Source organism: Arvicola amphibius, chromosome 5 (genome assembly GCF_903992535.2).
Source record: "Arvicola amphibius chromosome 5, mArvAmp1.2, whole genome shotgun sequence".
NCBI classification, from domain to species: domain Eukaryota; kingdom Metazoa; phylum Chordata; class Mammalia; order Rodentia; family Cricetidae; genus Arvicola; species Arvicola amphibius.
In genome coordinates this window covers 112,359,896-112,380,356 of record NC_052051.1, presented here as the reverse complement: position 1 = coordinate 112,380,356, position 20,461 = coordinate 112,359,896, and the positions used below count along the sequence as shown (strand labels likewise).

The following is a 20,461-nucleotide window of genomic DNA, read 5'->3' as shown; positions in this document are numbered from 1 at the left end:
TTAGGTTCAATCCTTGGTACTAACAAGAGGGGGTGGCTCTCTTTAGCCTTCTTTTTCAAAACTTTATTTCTGCGTATGCATGTGTGCCTGCTTGTCTGTATGTGCACCATATGTGTGCAGGTGCCCATGAAGACCAGAAGAGGGTGTCAGATTCCCTGGAACTGGAACTACAGGTGAGCATTCATGTGGGAGCTGGGAAACAAACCCAGGTCCTCTGTGAGAGCAGTCAGCGCTCTTACCTGCTGAGCCATCTCTCCTTATGATCCCTGAGCCAGGCGGGGAGGCCACTCCTCTATTACAGCAGGGCAAAGCTGCATGTGAGTAGGGACTGAGAGACCATCCTCACCTCGTGATCCACCCCCAGGGAAACCAGGAGCCTGGTGCCGCATGTGCCTTTTAGAACCTGAACTAATTGTTTGTAAAGATCCTTCCAAATACAATGATGTAAAATATCTGGATGGTTCACCATATTGCTCACCATATTTAAACTGTCAGAAACCTTAAATATCTGAGCAAAACCTCAGCAAACAAAGGATATTTTGAGGCTTGTTATGTATGTTGCACAGCAGAGACATTTGTAGATATACGACTTCCAAATCTTGTAAATGAAGCTCTGTGGTGTTGTCATCCTCAGCTCTAGACCATCCCACGGCTGCTGCCTTTCTTTTGCTATTAGGAGATGGCTCATTCATAAACATTTCTACAGTTGTGTAGCGAAAGCAACTCCTATTGAGATGATTTTTCATACAGTGAGACATGCTATGTTTACCAAAATTTTTTGGAGCACAGAGAAGGGAGGAGATGAAGGGAAGGGGTGATTGGCTCCCAGAGCTCATTTCAGAGCTCTTGAGAACACGGACTGGGGGAGTGGGAGTCTGTCCTGAGCCACGCGGGTCAGCTGACAGTATTTATTGTCGTAGTTTAGAGCAGGGTGACTGTGGTCTGCTGGGGAGAGCCTTTGCTGGGCACCTGTGGGTGGCAGGCCACTAACTGGTATAAATGAGCTAAGTGCACACCTTCTCTGAACTCTCCAGTATGCTTGAGAAATCTCAGGGTGGAGAAGAATCCCAAAGCTCCCCCATGCTTTAGCCGAAATTTTCTTCTGCTTAACCTTGTTATTCCTCCCTCCCCACCCTCACTGCCAGAGACAGCTGCACAGACTTCTTAGAATAATTGGAGGCCACCGAGAATTCTCTTTAGCCCTCTCTCTTCCACGTTCCCCACCCTTTGGTGTCCCTCTAGCCCAGTCTCATTAGCTTCTTTGCTCCTTCCTCCCAGTCTCTCCCTCTGGCCTGTTAATTACACTTCTCCCCCTTGCATTCTTTCAGTGCTGCCTTTGTCTGTGCAGCCACAGAGCTGAGACTGAGAACTCGGCCATTGCTGGGAAGCCCTGCTGCTTGTCCCCTGCCACACACAGAGCCTCCCACTGCTGAGAAGCCTGGAAACCCGGGGAAATCATCAGGGACATGGTAGAATTGTCTTTTGTCACCTGTGACTCTGGGAGGCGTCATTGCACACCCCACTTTAGAGATGCCAGGGGGACATACAGCCTGGAAATGCTAGGCGTAGGACTTGAGCCCAGGATCTCGGATTCTAGATCCATGCGCTCTTCAGTCAGTTCATTCACTGTCTTTTAGCTGCCAAAGCCTCAGCTGGGATCACGTCACTGACCCTCTGTGCCCTGCCGCAGAAGCTTAAAACTGCTTCAGAAGTGCCTGTGCCGTCTGCAGTTAGAGCTGCTTCTGAGAGAGCAAGTTCTCATTGATTCTTGCCTTTTTTTTTTTTTTTTTTTTTTTTTTTTTTTTTTGAGATAAGGTCTCTTATATTCCAAACTGGCCTCAGATTCACTCTAAAATCAAGGATGACCTTCAACATCTGATCCTCCTGCCTCCACCTATGATTTTGGTTTATGAGGTTCTGAGGGCTGAACTGAGGGCTTCATATATGTTAGGCAAGACTCTTAGCAGCTGGGCTACAATCTCTAGATAACTTGCTCACAAATTAAACTCACTTCTCCGACAGTTTCATTTCTCAGGAGATTAAGAAAGCAACAAAGAAAAAATCCCCACTAAAATTGTTTTGTGAATAAAAAGAATTCTCTGGTGCAGTGGGCGGCTCGGGAGCCTTTGCAGAGGCTGACTGTTTTGGAGAGGCCAAGAGGGACACAGGAAGTCTCTGACTCCAGATCTTAGAGACAGCAGATTTCAGAAGGGTCCAGAGAAGGTAGATGTGATGTCTGAACTAGATCTTTGAAAAGAAGGATGACTCAGTCTGGAAACTGAGAAGTTTTAAAATAGAGTTCTAGTGATTGCTGCAGGGGCCGAGGGAGCAGCCTAAAGTTGGGGCCTGAGTTAGGACTTTATTGAAAAGCTTAAAAAATCAAAAAGGTAGGAAAAGAGCAAACCTCTGAGAACCAGAAGGAGTAGCCAGGAGGGGGAAGCTGGTGGCATGCAGACCTGAGGGGATGATATGGAGAGAGGCGGGGCCAGACTGCCTGCTGAGTCACATGACCCCGTGGTGGGGGGCATCCATGATTCCTGTTGTTACCTCTGCCTTCTCTTTCTAGGGCAGTGGGCTTCCTGCTGGAAAGACAGGCAAAGCTAAGAGGGGTTGAGGGCAGGAGCATGGCTTTGAGTAAATGAGCCACTGGCTCTCCAAATGAAGTTCTAAAAAATCACATGACATCTTCATGAGACCTGTGTGTACATGGATCTTTACAGTGTATTGGGGGTTGAGAGGCAGATTAGTTTAATGTTTTGAGTTATTCCCTATTTCCTTCCCCGCTTTTCCCCCTCTCTTTATCGAGAAAACAAATATCAATTTCATTGATCTCAGTCAACACAACACAGAAGCAAACGAGGCATGCCCGTGCCCAGCTGCCCATGTCCCCATAGTGTTTGTTAGAGGTCAGATCAGCAAGGCCTTCTTTGGGAACCCGAAAGCTCACGTCACACTCGGCCCAGGCTGGGGTTTGGATCTTCTTTCCCCTCCCGTCCTTCCTTTCACGTTTTGATACTTTTATTAAAGCACAGATGACACAGGGGTGCTAATTAGCATGATGGGTCCATGGCAGAGTGAAGATCAAAACAGTCAAAGCAAAGGCGAGGATGAAAGGCCCCTAGCAAAGTCATGTTTTAAATTTTCCTATTAAAATTTTAACTTTAGGCAGCTGGAGAGAAGGCTCAGTGAGTAAGAACGGTTGTTGCTCTTGCAGAGAACCCAGGGGCTTGGTTCCAGGCCACTCATAACTACCCAGCACTTCAGCTCCAGGGCGTTCTAACGCCCTCTTCTGGCCTCCACAGGGACTGCATGCATGTGGTACAATCATCCATAAACATTAAAACAAATATTTTTTAGATATTTTCTTTTCTTTTTTTTTTTTTTTTGGTTTTTCGAGACAGGGTTTCTCTGTAGCTTTGGAGCCTGTCCTGGAACTAGCTCTTGTAGACCAGGCTGGCCTCGAACTCATAGATATTTTTAAATTATCTTTTTTGAGACTATAATATGATTGCAGCATTTCTCTCACCCCTTCTAAGTCCTCTCCCTCCTCCTTGCTCTTTCACATTCATGGCCTCTCCTTTTTGTTAAGTGTTGTTACGTGTGTGTGCACACGTGCACACGTGTGTTCCTAACCACGTGAGTATAGCCTGTTCCATCTGTATAATGGTACTTATGTATGTTGTCAGGGCTGTCCATTTGGCATTGGATAACCAATTGATGCGCTCTTTCCTAGGAGACTCTCGCTCTGGGCGTTCCTTAGTTGTTTTTGTTTGTTTGTTTGTTTGTTTTTAGCAGAGCTGAGGCCTCCTGGGCTCCCCGCTGCAGTCTATGTTGTATGTCTGCTGCTATCCTTCTTCAGCTCCTGCTTAGGCAGCCATGCTGGCTTTATGAGTGTGGGCGTGGCTTCTGATATTCCTAGGAGACAGTCTCACAGCAAACTCCCTGTTCCTCTGGCCCATAAATCTTTCTGCCCCCTCTGAGTCCACACATGGATGCACCATTGGGGCTGGAATCTGAGTCCACACATGGATGCCCTTGGGGGCTGGAATCTGCATTTTGATTGGTTGTGGTTTCTGTAATGGCCTCCATGTATTGTAAAGAGAAGTTTTCTTGATGAGAGGTGAGACCTACACTTATCTGTGAGTACTAGAACAAATTTTTAACTTGTAGTCGGGTTTGATAAAGTGACAGTTGTCAGTGTTCCTCTAGGATCTGTGACCTCGCTAACTCTGGGTAGTTGACTAGGTTTCTAGTACCAGACATGCTTTCTCACTTGTTCAGTGGATTTTTTTTTTTCAGGGCAGGGTTTCTCCGCGTAATAACTCCGGCTGTCCTGAAACTTACTCTGTAGATCAGACTAGCCTCAAACTCAGAGCTCTGCCTACTTTTGCCTCCCAAGTGCTGAGATTGAAGGTGTGACCCCCCACTGCCCAGACTGGGTGAACAGGTCTTCAGTCCAAGGAGACAGCTGTTGGTTGCTGCCAAGGCATGTGTGCTACTCCTGCACCTTTAGGGTTATAATGCCATGCTGGTCATTGTTGTGGTATAATCTTTTAAAGTCATTTAATTTAGAGACCATGTGTGGAAACATATACCTTTAATTCCAGCACTTAAGGGGAAGGTCTCTTAACGAGAGCTATATAGGGAAACCCTATCTCAAAAAAAATTAATTTTGTCAGTAAAATGATACAAACAACTTACTTAATACATATACCAATCTGTATTCTTTGCGTAGGGAAAATTGGACCAGCAGAAGGATATGGCACAGCACTCACAGTGTGTAACTTGGTTTTTGCTTGCGTACATTTAACATTTTTTTCTTCAGTAAGACTGAATGAGAGGCCTGGTGTTTAGTTTCTGGGTCATGTTGGGAAAACCACGTTTCATCAGAGGATCATGTGACTGTTCTCCAGGAAGTTAACCTAAGCAAAGTCGGTTCTATAAAGGGTGACCATAAGCCCAGAAGCCTCAAGCATGGGGACAGAGACGGCTGGCAGGACTGGGCTCTGGGAGCCCCGAGCATCCATCCCATGGAGCTCCTGTGGAAGTCAGGGCTGCAAGAGTCACGGTGAGACCAAGAGCAGGGTCCTGTGGCGCCAGGTCAGGGGGGAACCTAAGCGTCAGAAGGGCTGTGACCTATCATGACAGAATTCGGCACCTTCCACTTAGGTGGGGCAGACTTGGAACGGGAGGTAGAGGCCTCCTGAGAGTGGACTGCAATTCAGCTTGAGAAGACTGTTGGATAGCAGTCGGAGCAAGTTAAACCGCATGCTGCTGTCTTGTTTGATGGTGATCTCTCTCCTGCTCTTCAAGTACTGGACAGCAGGTTATCAGAGGTGACGCAGAAGACCACAGGTTATGCTTCTGGCTTGTTATCACAAATGCTGGTTCTCAGGATACAGACAGGTGGAACACGCACAGAAAAGCAGAGTTTGGGGCCGATACCTTTAGTATATGAAGGTAGGGTTTAGATTTTGTATTTTCAAAACATGCCCCAAAAGCAATGTTCCTTAGAGAAATCAGTGCACCATGTTTTCAATCAGTTGCAGAAGAAATACAGCATTTCAGATAAAAGCCTCTTGTGCCAGAAAATGCGATCCTTACAAAGAATGCAAAGAGCACGTTAGAGCTGGATGGCACACACCTTTGATCCCGGCACTCGGGAGACAGAGCAGGCGGATAGCTTGAGTTTGAGGCCAGCCTGGTCTACAGAGCAAGTCCCAGGACAGCCAGGGCTACACAGAGAAACCCTGTCTCGAAAACAAACAAACAAACATGTCAGAAAGATATAGTCTATAATGAAAGGAACTGGTGATTGGTTCAAGGATAGTTTGAGTATCCAAATATTGACTAAGGTGAATTACATCCCGTAAGTTAAATGAGAGCCCGTGAATCCATATTGCTGTATGAAGGAACAAATGAGGACAGAGCTCTCTCAGGTACAGTGCTGACATAGGGAGATGGAAGCCGTGGCAGCCTGTGTCTGTTACCATCTGACAACAGAAGTCATTGACCAAGAACTGCCTGTGAATGCTAGAACCAACCAGTGGTGAAAGACTCCTGAGGAATGGGTTGTCTTACTACCTCCGAGTGTCTCCATATAATATTATTAACTTCTAAGGGTTAAATAATATTTCAGTGGAGAAATCCGACAAGCCCTTCCATAATCAAATATTGGAAGTGAACATGACCATCTGTGGGACTGATTGACATCTTGTGTCCTCTGATATGAAGGACTTAGAAATAAGCAATGGTTTTCGTGATATTTCTGCCAACATGAATAACCTCAGTCTAATCATGAGATAAATCCAAACTGAGGGACATTGTACAAGTGGCCTCCAGTCTTAAATGTCAATCTCCTACAAAGCAGGACTTCAGAGCACAGGAGACTAACAGACTGTGCTGGGACTGGACCAGGAAGGGAAGGATGCTCCTGGGATGGTTGGCAAGAACCGAACGCCGTGTCGACGGCTGAGTCACTGCTGGCTTCCTGACCTGGCATCGTGCTGTCTGTTCTTCAGAAACCTGTTCCGCCGTGTTCAGGAGTAAACGGGCATCACGTCTGCTCTCAGATGACCGGGAAGGTTCCGTGTAAATGTCCCTAAAGAGGGATTAGGTACAGCTGGGTCTTTGTTGAGCGTGTGCAAGGCCCTGGGCTTGGTCCCCAACACTGAAGACGAAGTGGGAGGCTGGGGAGGAGGAGGCCAACGTGACAACAGTAGCAGAGGGCTGGCCGCAGCCTTTTCTCTTATCATCATTCTGTGTTTTCATTTGTTCTTTGTGCCTTTCACATCATGCATCTCTATCCCATTCATTTCCCCACCCCTTTATGTCTGCCCTCTGCCCTCATAACCTCCCCCACCCTGATTAAGTTTAAGAAAAAAAAGAGAAAAATCAATCTCAGTCTCTCATGGAGTCTGTGCTGTGACACAGTGAGTCACACAGTGAACCCTTTATCCACGTATCTTTACTTGCAAGTGTTCATTGCAAAGAGTCAAAGGTTTGGTTCAAGGCTCCGGATTTTAATACACCATCCATCCTGCACCCTCACTGGGACTCCTCTTTGGTATCCTGTTGTCCTGTGTGTGGAGATCCTGCAGCTTTGGGTCTGCAGGACCGGTCCCTTCACATGCTCCAGCAGATCAGATAGGTGGATGCTGGGGTGAGCCAACTCATAACCCTGGCTCTGGGCCTGGGTACTTACAGGGTTGGCCAGCTCTCCAGCATTGCCCTGGTTCATTGACCCCTTGCAGTGATGAGCAAGGGGCAAGGCCAGTTCTCCTGCTTTCAGACCCTCAGGGTCAGTTCTCCTACACCTGGACCAAAAGGGCCAGCTCTGTTCTGTTGCCCAGGCAAGGGACAGGGGCTACTCTCCTGAGTGCTGCAGCTGGTGAGGGGCAGGAACAGCTCTCCCACCTGCCACAGGCCCACATCACCATATGGCAGATGAGGGACAGGGACAGATCTCCCATGCTCACGTTCTTGGGCGGTTCACCAGCTCTAATGTGCTGCCCTGGTGAGGTGCGGGGCCCACTTTCCCGAAAGCTGCAGCTGATTAAGGGGGGGGTCAGTTCCCTTACCCACCCCAGGTGGTAGGGGCAAGGGACAGGAAGAGTGGTTTTTCTGTAAATTATTTTTCTGAGCCAGGTGGTAGTGGCTCACACTTTTATTCCCAGCACCCAGGAAGCAAAGGCAGGCGGACCTCTGTGAGTTCAAGGCCAGCCTGGTCTACAAAGCAAGTTGTAGGACAGCCAAGGCTACACAGAGAAACCCTGTCTCAAAAAAAAAATTAAACCAAAAGATATTACTTTTTTGTTTGTTGTTACTGTTGTTTTGAAATGGAACCTTGAACCCGTGAGCTCAAAGGGTCCTTTTGCCCTTAACCCCTGGGTGGTGACATCATGGTACAAGCCACTGTGCCTGACTTATTTTTCTGTAATTTGTAGTGCCTCATCTGAAATGACATACAAAAAAGATGCCCCAGGTGATTGTATCCTGTGTGATTGGTTACACACCTAACTTGTCCCTAACTGGCACGCACGGCTCCTCCTGCTTCCCACATTCACAGGACGGCACATGCCGCAAATGGGTGCCTCGCAGGTGCTCAAGCCAGGTGTCGTGCTTAGACCAGTGGGGACACCAGGGAAAGACTCTTCCTCTCTGCAAGGAAGTGAATGCACAGTTCTATTAGGCAAAACCATGTGGGGTCCAGACCGGGACAGCCACCCCAGATGTTTGCCCTACTACATGGCGTCGTCTCTGGACTCCAGAGCACAGTGGAAAAAAGAAATGTTTGCCCTGCTTCTGATGCCCCATAAGACAGCACTTTCCTGTGGTGCATGCCCAGAGCCCTGGTGTGTGCCTGGTGCCCTGTGGACATGCCCAGAGCCCTGGTGTGTGCCTGGTGCCCTGCGGACATGCCCAGAGCCCTGGTGTGTGCCTGGTGCCCTGTGGACATGCCCAGAGCCCTGGTGTGTGCCTGGTGCCCTGTGGACATGCCCAGAGCCCAGAGCCCACACTCCATCTGGTAATCTGGTAGCTGCAAGCTCTGCTCCAGGTTTTTACCATTTCTCATCCTCCCCATTTCTCATCCCAGACTTCTGCCTCCTCCACATTTTCTTCCTTTTCACAGATCCACATTTGACTTCCGGTCAGATTATCCCCAGCAGGGTTTCTGTGTACCCCACACTGGCCTGAAGACCAGTGCAGTAGCACAGAACCCCACATTTGACCCAGTACTCTGCTGGAACCACCTTGAAATTGATGCTCTCTGAAGAGCCCACATTTTCATATTTTACTTGGGCCTGAAAGTCATGCAGCGCGTCCTGAAGGTCAAGGCTAGAAAATGCAGGCCCGAGACCTGTGTCAGGCAGTATTCTCACGGGGTCTCTGGCCCTGCTGGCTGCTCTTGAAGTCAGGTCTTTACCTGACAGGTAGCCAGTTGCTCATCTTAGCTAAATTATGACCCTTGACATATTGCTGTCACCTGTTTGGTTTTAGCAAATGCAGTCACTTCCAGCTCTGAGATCCACCCTTCTCCCTGCCTGTCCCATTTAAGATTTACAGAGCCACAGCTGCCGCTGCCCTCCACACACAGCCAGCTGACTCGCTGATTGTGAGCGCCCCAACAATCCAAGTGCTAATGGTGTTTGTTCAGTTTAGCCCGCTTAGCGGCATCGTAGACGAGCTCCATCCTCAGTGTCCTCCTGTTGACTCTGAGCACACTGGTGTTGCTGGCATCAGTAAAGGGCAAGGAAGGCTTCTGCCTTTTGAACATACTCGTGGCTTTTGTAGAACACCACCTTCCAGCCACTAGGACTGACCTCCTCCAGGCTCGGGCAGAACTCTGGTCCAGAGCCCATGGGCTGAGATGGATGGGGCTGGCATGGACACAGCTCTGCTCTCAAGAATCTGGTCAGGTCTCCTTGTGAAACAGTCCACTATGGTACAGTCATGGCTTAGCATTAGTCATTCTGTCTCTAATGTGAGGTAGCCCCAGCTCGGATTCCCAGGGGAGGGCACCATCAGGGGACTTGTCCAGGTCCAGCCACTGTTAACAGATTCTTTCTGACCATCCTGCAGGCCTTGGCCCTCGCATGTTCTTAGAGCTTAGTCTGAGCTATGTAGGCATCTCCCCTCAGCACACGGCTGTGAACGACGAGGGCCCGGGACTGCGGTGCCTAGAGAGAAGGACTGTTCTGGAGCAGCGTAATGTCTGCTCCGGGCTGACTGAAGGAAGCCCCTCTCCTGCTGTCTGCACAGCCGTCCTGCTGTCTGCACAGCCGTCCTGCTGTCTGCACAGTCGTCCTGCTGTCTGGACAGCCGTCCTGCTGTCTGCACAGCCGTCCTGCTGTCTGCACAGCCGTCCTGCTGTCTGGACAGCCGTCCTGCTGTCTGTACCTGCCTGCACAGTCTAAAACCACCTGAAACCTTGGGCCCAACCTTCCCCGTTTGCTTCCTCAACTCTTTCCCTAGAAAGTACTGACAGCCTTTAGGGAGTGTTTTATGGGACCTTGAGGTCATGAGATCCCAGGAGTGGGGCCCAGAGCTGGTGCAGACACCCTATTTAATTTGGAGACATGCAGCCCCGGCTGCCCATGGCATGCACATGTGTAACTGTGTCTAGTCCTCCTGTCTACTTCCTGAGAGTCTTCCAGCTTTCTTTCTCTCTGATTCTCATCCCTGTGTTTGGATCCTGTTCTCCCCTGCTCTAAATGGGCTTTGCTCCCTAGGAAGGCCGGACTCTGGTGGCGTGACTGGGTAGTTCTCGGTCTATGGCAGCTTGCCTGAGAAGTGAATTCTTTGTTCTGCTTCCAGCGTGACATGGAAGGGTTCTCATGCTTAGCCCTGCTTGATCTGCTAAGACCTTAACAGTGGATTTTGTTTGCTGTCTTCAGAGGGCCCACGGGGATGGGGCGCTTCAGAGGTGCTTTCCAGGGCTGATTCACTGTCGGATCTCACAGCCCGCCTTCTTTGGGAGGTAGCATTTGATGTTAGTGAATTTCCCGCACAGCAGTCTTCCCTTCATAGACCCTGTCTATTGGGGGCGAATGTTCCTTAGCCACATGATGACAGAAATGCCCTAATTAACTCACATTGATGAAGCAGCTGTCTGTCTCAAGCAGGGGGAATGAGGCAGGGAACAAGCCCCGCCCCAGGCCCCTGCACAGACTGCCTGCCATCTCCGGGGACATCTCCATTTCTCCTCCAGGCTGCTCCCTATGCACAAGGATGGAGCTGCCATGGGACTGCTCAGCACTCTCTGTACATCTTTCTGATGGGCGGAGCCAGAAGGGAGGATGAAGGAAAACCGTGGGTAGCTAGGTCTGCTCTCAGCCTTGAAGTTGCTTCCTGGCAGGAGCAGAAGGGGCAGGCCATTCCCTATCAGTCCATCTGCCCAGCTTTGGGGTTCCCGGTTGTGTGCTGGGCCCCTTTTGAGGGCTGCAGTGTTGTGTACAGTTTTCCTCCTTTCTCTGGACTCTGGACCAGAACAGAAGCTGACTGCTTCCAACTTGTCCTTGCTTCTCTGTGCCCCACCACACTGTTGGGGACACTGTGGCTGCCTGGCTAGGAAGTCAGAGTTTGGGAGGCCAGGTGCTTTGGAGGTTCCAGGGTGCTGGTGCCCCGTGATGAACTTAAGGTAGCCAAAGACTCATGGGATTTTGGTACACCTTCATGAGCTGATAGGGTGTGTGTGACTATCTGACCTTCAGCTTGACACTTCTATTTTCGGGGAACCCCTGCATGGGTCTCTGGGTGGGAGAGCCCTGAACTTGCTAAGAACCTGAACGTATAGGCTTCTGTGCTTGGCACATGCTGCATAATTGGTCATTAATGTGACCCTAGAAACCAAAGGACCATGGTGCATGTGTGCAATCCCAGCATTCAAGAGCCCGAGACAGGAGAATGGTGGTGGAGTTGAGGTTAGAATGGGCTTCATAGTGAGACAGTGCTGCAAACCAAAAGCGTAAAGAACACAAGGAATGTGCCAGACATAGTGGCGCACACGGGTAATCCAGAGTCAGGCGGGTCTCTGTGAGTTCAAGGCCAGCCTGGTCTATATAGTGAGTACCAGGTCTGTAGAGAGACCCTGTCTCAAAAAGAAAGGGAGAAAAGAAAGAAAAAGTGCAAAAGTATATCTTTATCTGGGCTTCCCAGCATGCCCCCTGCCTGGTACCCTCCTTATATCCAGGAGGGCTGGGATATGGAATTGAGATATAAGGATTTATTTATTTCTTTATTTTCTGTATATGTGTGACTGTCTGCATGCATATTGTGCACAACATGTATAAATAGTCCCTGGAGACCAGAAACTGCAGGATCCCCTGGAACTGAAGTTGTAGGCAGGCACTGCTAGGCAGGTGCTGGGAACCGAGCCTGGTTCTCTGCAAGGGAAGCTGGTGCTGTTAGGGCTGAGCCATCCTTTCAGTCCCAGGAGGGAAGTGACTGTCCTGATGGCCTCACTCAGCTCAGCTCAGCGTGGATTTCGAGTGAGTGCTGCCTGCACTGTGCTGGGTCTACTAGTGGTAGTGTCCTGTCTGTTCATTCCCTAGTGTGTTGTTAGGTTCTGAGCTGAGCATGGGGAACCTGGGCACAGGAAAGTCACGGTAACCGCTCTAGCAGAGCCCGCACGAAGATCTGCTTTGCATTCAGAGACTCTGGTCTCTTGTGCTTTGCTTCCTCCCAAATGGTGTTCTAGCAGATTCTGAGTGCTGCATGGGTGGAGGATGGGCCCGGCCTCCAGCTCTGTGCATAGAGAGCAGAGCCAGTTCTGGTTCTCCCTGGCTTCATACAGTAGGGACAGCGCGGTAGCACCTCTGGGTGCTGTTTCCGTTTCAGAATGGTCTGATGGTGGGAGAAGAGATTTCTGTCCTAGAGTGTCTAGTCTGTTGGCTTCTGGGGAGCAGCAGGCTGGCATGCGGCCCTTGGCGCCCTCATCTCTGCCTTAGCCCATTGTACCCGGGTGGATCCACACTCATTCATCTCCCTTTCCCCAGCTGAGTAGTCCTTGTTCAGGAAAAGGGCCGTCCTTGTACTCCCTGACTCTTCCCAGGGAGTTCGGTGTGGTATTAGCCCCAGCTCCGTCCCTGGACCCTGGGCCCAATGAAGTAGCCCATTTTTGTTTTTTGTTTTTGCTGGTGGTGGTTGTGGGTTTTTGTTTCTTTGTTGTTATTGTTTTGGTTTGGGTTGGGTTTTTAGTTTTTTAGGTTTTTTTGATAAAGGATTTCTCTGTATAGTCTTGGCTGTCCTGGAACTCACAATGTAGACCAGGCTGGTCTTGAACTCAGAGATCTGCCTGCCTCATCTCCTGAGTTCAGGGATAAAAGGTGTGTGCACCACCACTGCCTGGCCCAGTATCACAGTGTCTTGTGCTTCTCCCCGCAGCAATCCGAAGGTCCAGGTGGAAGCCATTGAAGGGGGAGCTCTGCAGAAGCTACTGGTCATCCTGGCCACAGAGCAGCCTCTCACCGCCAAGAAGAAGGCAAGGCCCTGTCTCTTGCCCTTGCCCAGTGTCCGGCACACCTGCGGGGCCTGAAAGGGAAAGACTCCTTCTAACTGATGCCATACATCGGGGCCTGAGCACTGTCCACTGGTGTCAAGGAGAGCTCACCCCAGCTAAAGCAGATGGCCGTGTCATCTGGAGGCCTGGGTCTATCTGTGGCCCAATGGGCTTGCATCCCCCCAGTCTCCTGAGCCATGCTGTTTGTCCACTGTTGCCTGCTTAGTTTTGTTAAGTGGCTTTCATTACCCTGAGTTCTGGAGTACAGATGGACCCAGGGGAATAAAGAGGCCAGGAAGGAGGGAGGCTGGGCTGGGCCACTGGTTGATCTCAACGGCTTTTTCTGTGCCTTAGAATTGGTACAGATCTGTGTGGCTCTCACTTACCCCAGCCTGTGCCGCCTAGGTCCTGTTTGCACTGTGTTCCCTGCTGCGCCACTTCCCCTATGCCCAGCAGCAGTTCCTGAAGCTCGGGGGGCTGCAGGTCCTCAGGAGTCTCGTGCAAGAGAAGAATGGGAAGGTACTGGCCGTGCGTGTGGTCACCCTGCTCTATGACCTGGTCACCGAGAAGGTGAGTGCCCGCACCTGCTCTGCCTTCCCCTTCACATTGCTTTGTGTTCACTTCTGGTCATTTGACCAAAGGACCCTCCCAAATGCTTCTGTCCAGCATTTGGGACAGAATGGATGGACGGACGGACAGACAGATGGACGGACGGATAGCAAAGATGTGTATCAAAGAGGATGTTATATGAGACATTACAGCTCAGCTGGATCCTGAGGGCTGGTGGGAAGGGAGGAGGTGCTAGCAATGGTGAGTGCCAAGTGTGCAGGCAGTCAGGCATTGAGGAAGGCGTAGGAGGGATGGAGCAGCAGAGCTTGGGAGCCATTCAGCAGCCAGGAGATCAGGGCTAGGCTGGGCTGGTGCTAACTCTGGGGCTCTAGAAACCTGGACACACTTCCTCTAGGAGCTTTGGCTCTGAGCAAGGGCTCAGGATGGACTCCTGTGGTTTGTTACCTGGGGGAGACTTGGTGCCCAGTCCACTTTGGTTTTTGCAAGCCTTTTTGAGAAGAGAGAAGCAGGCCTGGATTCTTAACCTCTGCACTGGGTTCTCTTCTTAGCCTCTGTGCCCCTTGCTGACTGGTGGGGCCGGATGCCTGATCCTGGGCTTGATGCTTATTCACCATTGGAAGCTGCAGGCCTCCCTGCCCCATATTTCCTCTAAGCAGTGGGTCTTTCTTTCCGCTCTCCATCTCTCTCCTCTCTCTTCCTCCTCTCTCTTCCTCTATCCCTTTCTCTCTCTCAGAGCCAAGTAGTAAGGCTTTTCATTTGGCATTGTAAGAGAAGGGCCAGCAGGCCCAAAGGAGAGCTTGCCCACTGACAGTGCCAGGGAGGAACAGACCTTCCTCTGGCGCTCCCTCTGTAAGTGCTGTGGATCCAGCTATTCTCCTACAGGGAGGACAGTGATGACTCTGAGCCAGGGGACTTCAGGACCTCATGTGGTTCCTAAGGAAGTAAGAACTGTAAGCAGACATGGGGCAGTATTCCATAATGACCTAAGGATGCGAGTCATCAGCTTGTTTGGATAGACCACCATGTATACCTCAAGGCTTTGACTCTGCAGCTAACCCAGGTTTTCCTCCTCTGCCTCAGCATTGGGGAGCCTCTACGGGGGCAGCATCTTGGTGTCTGGGTTTCTGTGTAGACATATGCCTACACATGCACACACAGATGGTTGAGGGAGCATATGAAAAGCCAGGAGTCCAGTTGACTGCCTCCCAGGAGGCCCCTGGTAGTCCAGATTCATATAGAAATAGCTAAGCATCTCCTGATGGGAAGAGCCAGCCCAGCGCAGGTGACTGCTGCCTGTTCTCACCCACCTGTCCCCGGCTGCACAGATGTTTGCTGAAGAGGAGGCAGAGCTGACCCAGGGGTCATCCCCAGAGAAGCTGCAGCAGTATCGCCAGGTTCACCTCCTGCCAGGCTTGCGGGAACAAGGCTGGTGTGAGATCACTGCCCGCCTCCTGGCACTTCCAGAGCATGACGCTCGGGAGAAGGTGCTGCAGACGCTGGGCGCCCTCCTGGCCACCTGCCGGGACCGCTACCGTCAGGACCTTCAGCTCAGCAGGACATTAAGCAGTCTCCAGGCAGAGTACCAAGCACTGGCCTCCCTGGAACTCCAAGAAGGCGAAGATGACGGCTACTTCCGGGAACTGTTGGCCTCCATCAACAGCTTGCTGAAGGAGCTGAGATGAGGCTGCCACACTGGTACCAGGAGTGGACTGGGACGGTGCTAATGAGCACTTGGGTGGGCTCTTCCGGGACATCAACCAGGAGGAGGACTTCCCTCCTGGGGCATGAGCTTTATCTGGGCAGAGCTGGCTTGGTCATTAAACAGAGACATGAAGACTACGGTGTGTCTCTTGTGTCTGTGCACATCAGGGCCTGAGGGGAGTTCTTTGAGCCACTGGTGATGGTCTCTGGTGACAGACTTCTCAAGAAAGGCCTGGTCTGAGAGTTGGCTCCCTCTGGCTATTTCACTTTGAAAGCCGTCTAACCTCTTAGATAACAGGGAGTACTATCAGTAACAACGGAGAAGGTGCATAAAGCATCGCACCGCACTGGGCACCCAAGCTGTCGCTTCCCTGTTCAATCCATGAGGACGGCCGTGAGGATCATCTCATGGTGCCTTTACCTGGGTCAAAGGTCACTGGTACTGGTGAGGCCTGAGGACATCCCCACATGGACTGTGGTATCAACAAGACCCAAGTAGACCCATGCTGCTGGAGTCTGCACGGTGGGAGTATCCTGGGTGGCCCTTGCATGTGGGCATTGATCTAGGAGAGAAGTGATCTTGTATCAGCTAACGGGATGCCCAGGCAAGCCAGACCTGCTTGGCTACTAAATAAGGCAAACGTGCCCCATCCGTGCCCTTGCCTCCAGTGCCAAGGGTAAGTCTAAGGAGGGGCAAACCCAGCCTGGAAAGTCTAGACTCCTCCACCCAGAGAGGCTGCATGCCAGGCTGGAAGCCTGCTGCAAGTTGCCATGGCAACCCCAGCTCTGGGCTTTCCTGATTTGGATTCTGGTGAATTTGTTTTTCAGTCTTCCCCAGTGCTCCTGCTGGCTCCTTAGCCCTCCATCCCCAGGAAGGGAAGCTGGGAGGTCACTGTTGGTTTAGAAAGCTCAGCTTCACAGACGCAGAGAAAGGAAGGGTGGTCTCTCTCCCCTTGAGTTCCTTTCCTGGTCTTCCTCTCAGCCCTCCTCTGCCCACATTAGCCACAAAGAAGCAGGGATGACTGTGATCATCAGAGCAGCAACTGGTCTTTGGGAAGGCCGCGTCCACCGTGGGAATCAGAATTCAGTCTGCCAGCCATGGGGACCACTGCCTTTTGGCTTTAAAGATCCAGCACTGTGGTGTTGCATTTCCCAGAGGAACAGTGAGTCGGGGAGCCTGTGTGTACTGCCTGAGCGGACATACTGAGACCATACCTGTGGTCACAGGAAGCAGGTTCGGGAGGATGGCCCTGCTGCCTCGGCCACAAGCAAGGCATGGTTCAGAAGGGCTGCACAGGAGCCTGGCCATGGCCAGGTCAAGTGGCACTTTGGAGATGTGGTCTGAGTACTTGGGAGTGGGTTTTAGAAAGGAGCTGGTCGGAATGGGGGACTGTAGAGAGCCCCAGCCAGGCCCCTGTAGTAGCATACTCCCGAGCCCTGCCTGCTGGTCTGGCATATGGAAGGGGTTGCCATGAAGAGTATCACCACTTGATCCCCGCCATCCCTTCAACCCTCGTGTATGATGCAGATCAGCACATCTGTATCTCCAGAGCAGCTGGGGGTTGTGATCCCTGGGGGCAGGGAAATAGCTTCTGGGGACTGCAGTAAGGGGCGGGGTCCAGCTAGGCTGCTGAGCCATGGGCTCACCCCACCCAGTTATCCCCCTTAGAGCATCACTGGAGGTGAGCTTAGTTTGCAACCTGCTTGGCATCACCCGGGTCATCTCCTGGCTCAGAGCTGGGAGCCAGAGTTCTGGCTCAGGCTTCATGGGTTGTTTCTTGTCTGTTGCCCTGGCCAGCATTGGGTCTACAAAAAGCTCCTTGCTTTGCCTTGCCTTTCAGTGCTGTCCTGGGATTGGTAGCCAGGGAGCATGGCCAGGACTCAAGGCGTGTGAATTTTAGTAAGGCTGAAACCACCGAAACTGGAGTGAACCTGCTCATCTCTGTCACGTGGTCTGACCTCCTGGAGCTGCCAGCTCCTCTACTTTGACGGTTGGTATCTAGCTCCTGGGTTGCTTCTTCCAAGTGAGAATGAAATGCTTCAGTGTGGGGCGGGGGAGGGCTCAGTGTTGAGGGCCACAGTGTGGGGTGGGCTGCAGTGTGGGGTCACAGCGCGGAGGAGCCGCAGTGTCGGGGGGGCCACAGTGGAGGTGGTCTGCAGTGTGTGTGTGGGGGGGGTGAGCCAAGGTCCCACCCCGTTCCTCAGGAAGCTTGGTTTTTATTAATTTGCTTGCATATTCAGTTTTTCAGCCAAACTATATGGTCCTGTTCTGAGATGAACGGTCATAGAAAGGTTCTAGACACCCATGATGCCCAAGCTGAGATGAGGCCCAGGTAAGGTAGGGAGGGCTTGAGGCTGAGGAGAAGAGGGCTCACTTGAGAAAGCCACATTTGCCCATTAACCCCTTGCATGCACATTCTGGCTCACTGGTGTGGGTCTGGCCTGTGCTGAGATGGAGCCAGATGAGCACGGCAGGGGAGGGGCCAGACCCGCACGGGACCCATGGGAATCACAAACATGCTCAGCTGGGGCTAAAACAGTCTCTGTTATAAATTAAATGATGCTGGGTGGTGATGGCACACACCTTTAATCCCAGCACTCGGGCAGAGGGAGGCGAGCAAAGGCAGGTGGATCCCTGTGAGTAGAGGTCAGCCTGGTCTACAGAGTGAGTTCCAGGACAGCCAGGGCTACACAACACAGAAACCCTGTCTCAAAAAAATTTAATAAAATGATTATAATCTATGGTAATTTTATAAATTAGCTTTAAAAAAGAAACCAATAAAGTTGAAAACAAAAAAAGTATAGAGAAAGATCAGTGAGACTAAAAGGTGGCTCCGGGAATGCTGGGAATCATAAATCACCCATACTGAAGATGAAAGGGGCCGTCACTGTGAATCCACAGCATTAAAGGTGAGTAGCAGATAAGCCGCCAACAACTAAATAAATGCGCTGTAAAGTCCATTTGACAGCCCGGAGGAAACAGCAGCGGAGAGCGTGGGTTTTACTCTGCGCTTTCTATTGCTCTGCCACAAATCCCCACGAACCCAGGGCTGTAAACATCTGCATTTACTTCCCTGCACTTCCACAGGCTGTAAGTCTGACTCGGTTCTCAGGTGTGGTGGGCCTGTGCCCAGGACTTCAACTTGGGGGAAATTCCTGGGCTCAGTCCCCTTTGGAGTCACAGAAAGCCAGGCTCCCACGTGGTATCCCTGCCTGCCACTGTGTGGGTGCTTACCTGAGGTGCTATAGGGACCAGCACCTGGGAGAGCATGGTTGGTTCAGCTCCATTCACCGTGTTCACACCCTGAAAGCAAGGCCATGGGACTGTCTCATAGATGCAGAGCACGGAACAAAACCCAGCCATATGCGCCTGGGACGGTTGATTTTAATGTAACTTTTCCACAAAATAGAATCACCCGAGTAGGTGTGTGAAGACCCACCCCAAATGTGGGCATAGCCAAAGGGGCACGGCAGAAGGCCTTTCCTCCCTCCACCTGGCTAATCGGCCCTGCTGCTGCTGCTGCTGCTGACTGCTCTGCTCTGGGAACCAGCATCTCCAAGCCTCCATCATGGCGGACCAGCCACTCGCAGGAGCCCCCAGGTTCTTGGCACCAGATTAGAACAGCTGAGGCACCCAGCAGTTATCAGGTTCTCAACAGGCAGGCGCTGATGCTATTTGCAAGTGAGCTGAGAGAGAGAGAGAGAGAGAGAGAGAGAGAGAGAGAGAGAGAGAGAGAGAGAGAGAGGAGGGAGGGAGGGAGGGAGGGAGGGAGGGAGGGAGGGAGGGAGGGAGGGAGGGAGGGAGGGAGGGAGGGAGGGAGGGAGTTCACATGTCACCCTGCCTGCTGTCCCTCTGCAGATCCCTGCCACATCACCCACAACAGAAGGACCTTCCCTAACCTCACAAGAGTCTACATAACCCTGCACCTGCCCTTATCAGCTGAAAGGCTGAATTCATTCCTCTAAGGTCAATACCAAGGGCCATCTTCCCAGTTCCCCAGGATTGTGCTGAAGTTCTGGGTGGGCCTTAGCAGCCAAATGAAATGAGAAGCAGACAGAAAGCAGAAATGAGATGGTATTCCCAGACAGCCAGTGTGCGAAAGTCCACAGACTCGCGGAAGAAGGGCTCCTGGAGCCATTAGGTTTGTAAAGGACAAGGTTTAAAGTCTCTGCCTGAACCAATGTGTTTCTTTCTGTTACACTGGGCATAGGCAGATGTTAAAATCTGAACGTGGCACTTTATAGTCGGAGCAGAAAAATGAAGTGTAATTTATGGTGGCAAAGGTGCAGGAATCTATGCTGGCAACCATACAATACCAGAGAAGAAAATCAAAGACCATCCTAATAAGTGGGAGACATACTGAGCCCAGGATTGGAAGGCTCGTGCAGCTGCATGTCAGCCTCAGCAAAGTTAACTTTATATTTAGATGTTATGAGTCTTGTTTGAAAATTTAAGTGGAAACACAAAGGCATTAGAATGGTTAAAATAATTTTGAAAAGGAGAAGGGCTCAGACCAGCTAATTTTAAGACTACAAGCCCATGGGGCTGGAGAGATGCCCATCAGGGGTTAAGAGCACTGGCTGCTCTTCCAGATGAGACCTGAGTTCAATTCCCAGCACCCACATGGCAGCTCACAACTGTCTATAACTCCTGTTCTAGGGATCTGACACGCTCACACAGGCTACATCCAGGCAAAACACCATGTACATAAAATACAAATAAAATATTATTTTAACAAAAGACAGCAAGCACATAGGTATCAGGACCATATATATGACTTTTACCGAAGAGTAGACACATAGCCCGGCATGGTAATGGAGGCCTTTAATTCCAGCACTTGGGAGGCTGAGGCAGGTGGATCTCTGAGTTTGAGGCTAGCCTGGTCTACTTAGTGAGTTCCAGAACAGCCAGAGCTATGTGGAGACTCTGTCTCCAAGAAACAAAGAATAGAAAAACAGATCAGTAAATCAGAGATGAACGCAAATATGGTCAGGACTGGCCTTTCAGGAGCCTGAAGCTTAGATCCTGCCTAGCTCTAAAACTGCCTGGGTTTGCTCTTCCCTTTCTATATGGTGCCTTTTTTATCTTCTTGTTTTGATTTTTGAGAAAAGGTCTCCCCATGTAACCCTGGATGGCCTGGAACTCACTACGTAGAGCAGGCTGGACTTGAACTCAGAGAGGTCTGGTGC

General features: G+C 50.9%; 1 protein-coding gene across 2 annotated transcripts in view; it reads left to right on the top strand.

Moving 5' to 3' along the window:
- Positions 1 to 15,409, top strand: part of Sil1 (SIL1 nucleotide exchange factor) — a 255,443-nt gene extending 240,034 nt beyond the window's left edge. For both annotated transcript variants that reach the window (XM_038331772.1, XM_038331773.1), the window contains 3 exons: positions 12,886 to 12,982; positions 13,406 to 13,570; positions 14,896 to 15,409. In XM_038331772.1, the coding sequence (XP_038187700.1) occupies positions 12,886 to 12,982; positions 13,406 to 13,570; positions 14,896 to 15,252 (619 nt within the window). In that variant the 3' untranslated portion in view covers positions 15,253 to 15,409. The remainder of the gene's footprint in view (positions 1 to 12,885; positions 12,983 to 13,405; positions 13,571 to 14,895) is intronic.
- Positions 15,410 to 20,461: the final 5,052 nt, after the last annotated feature.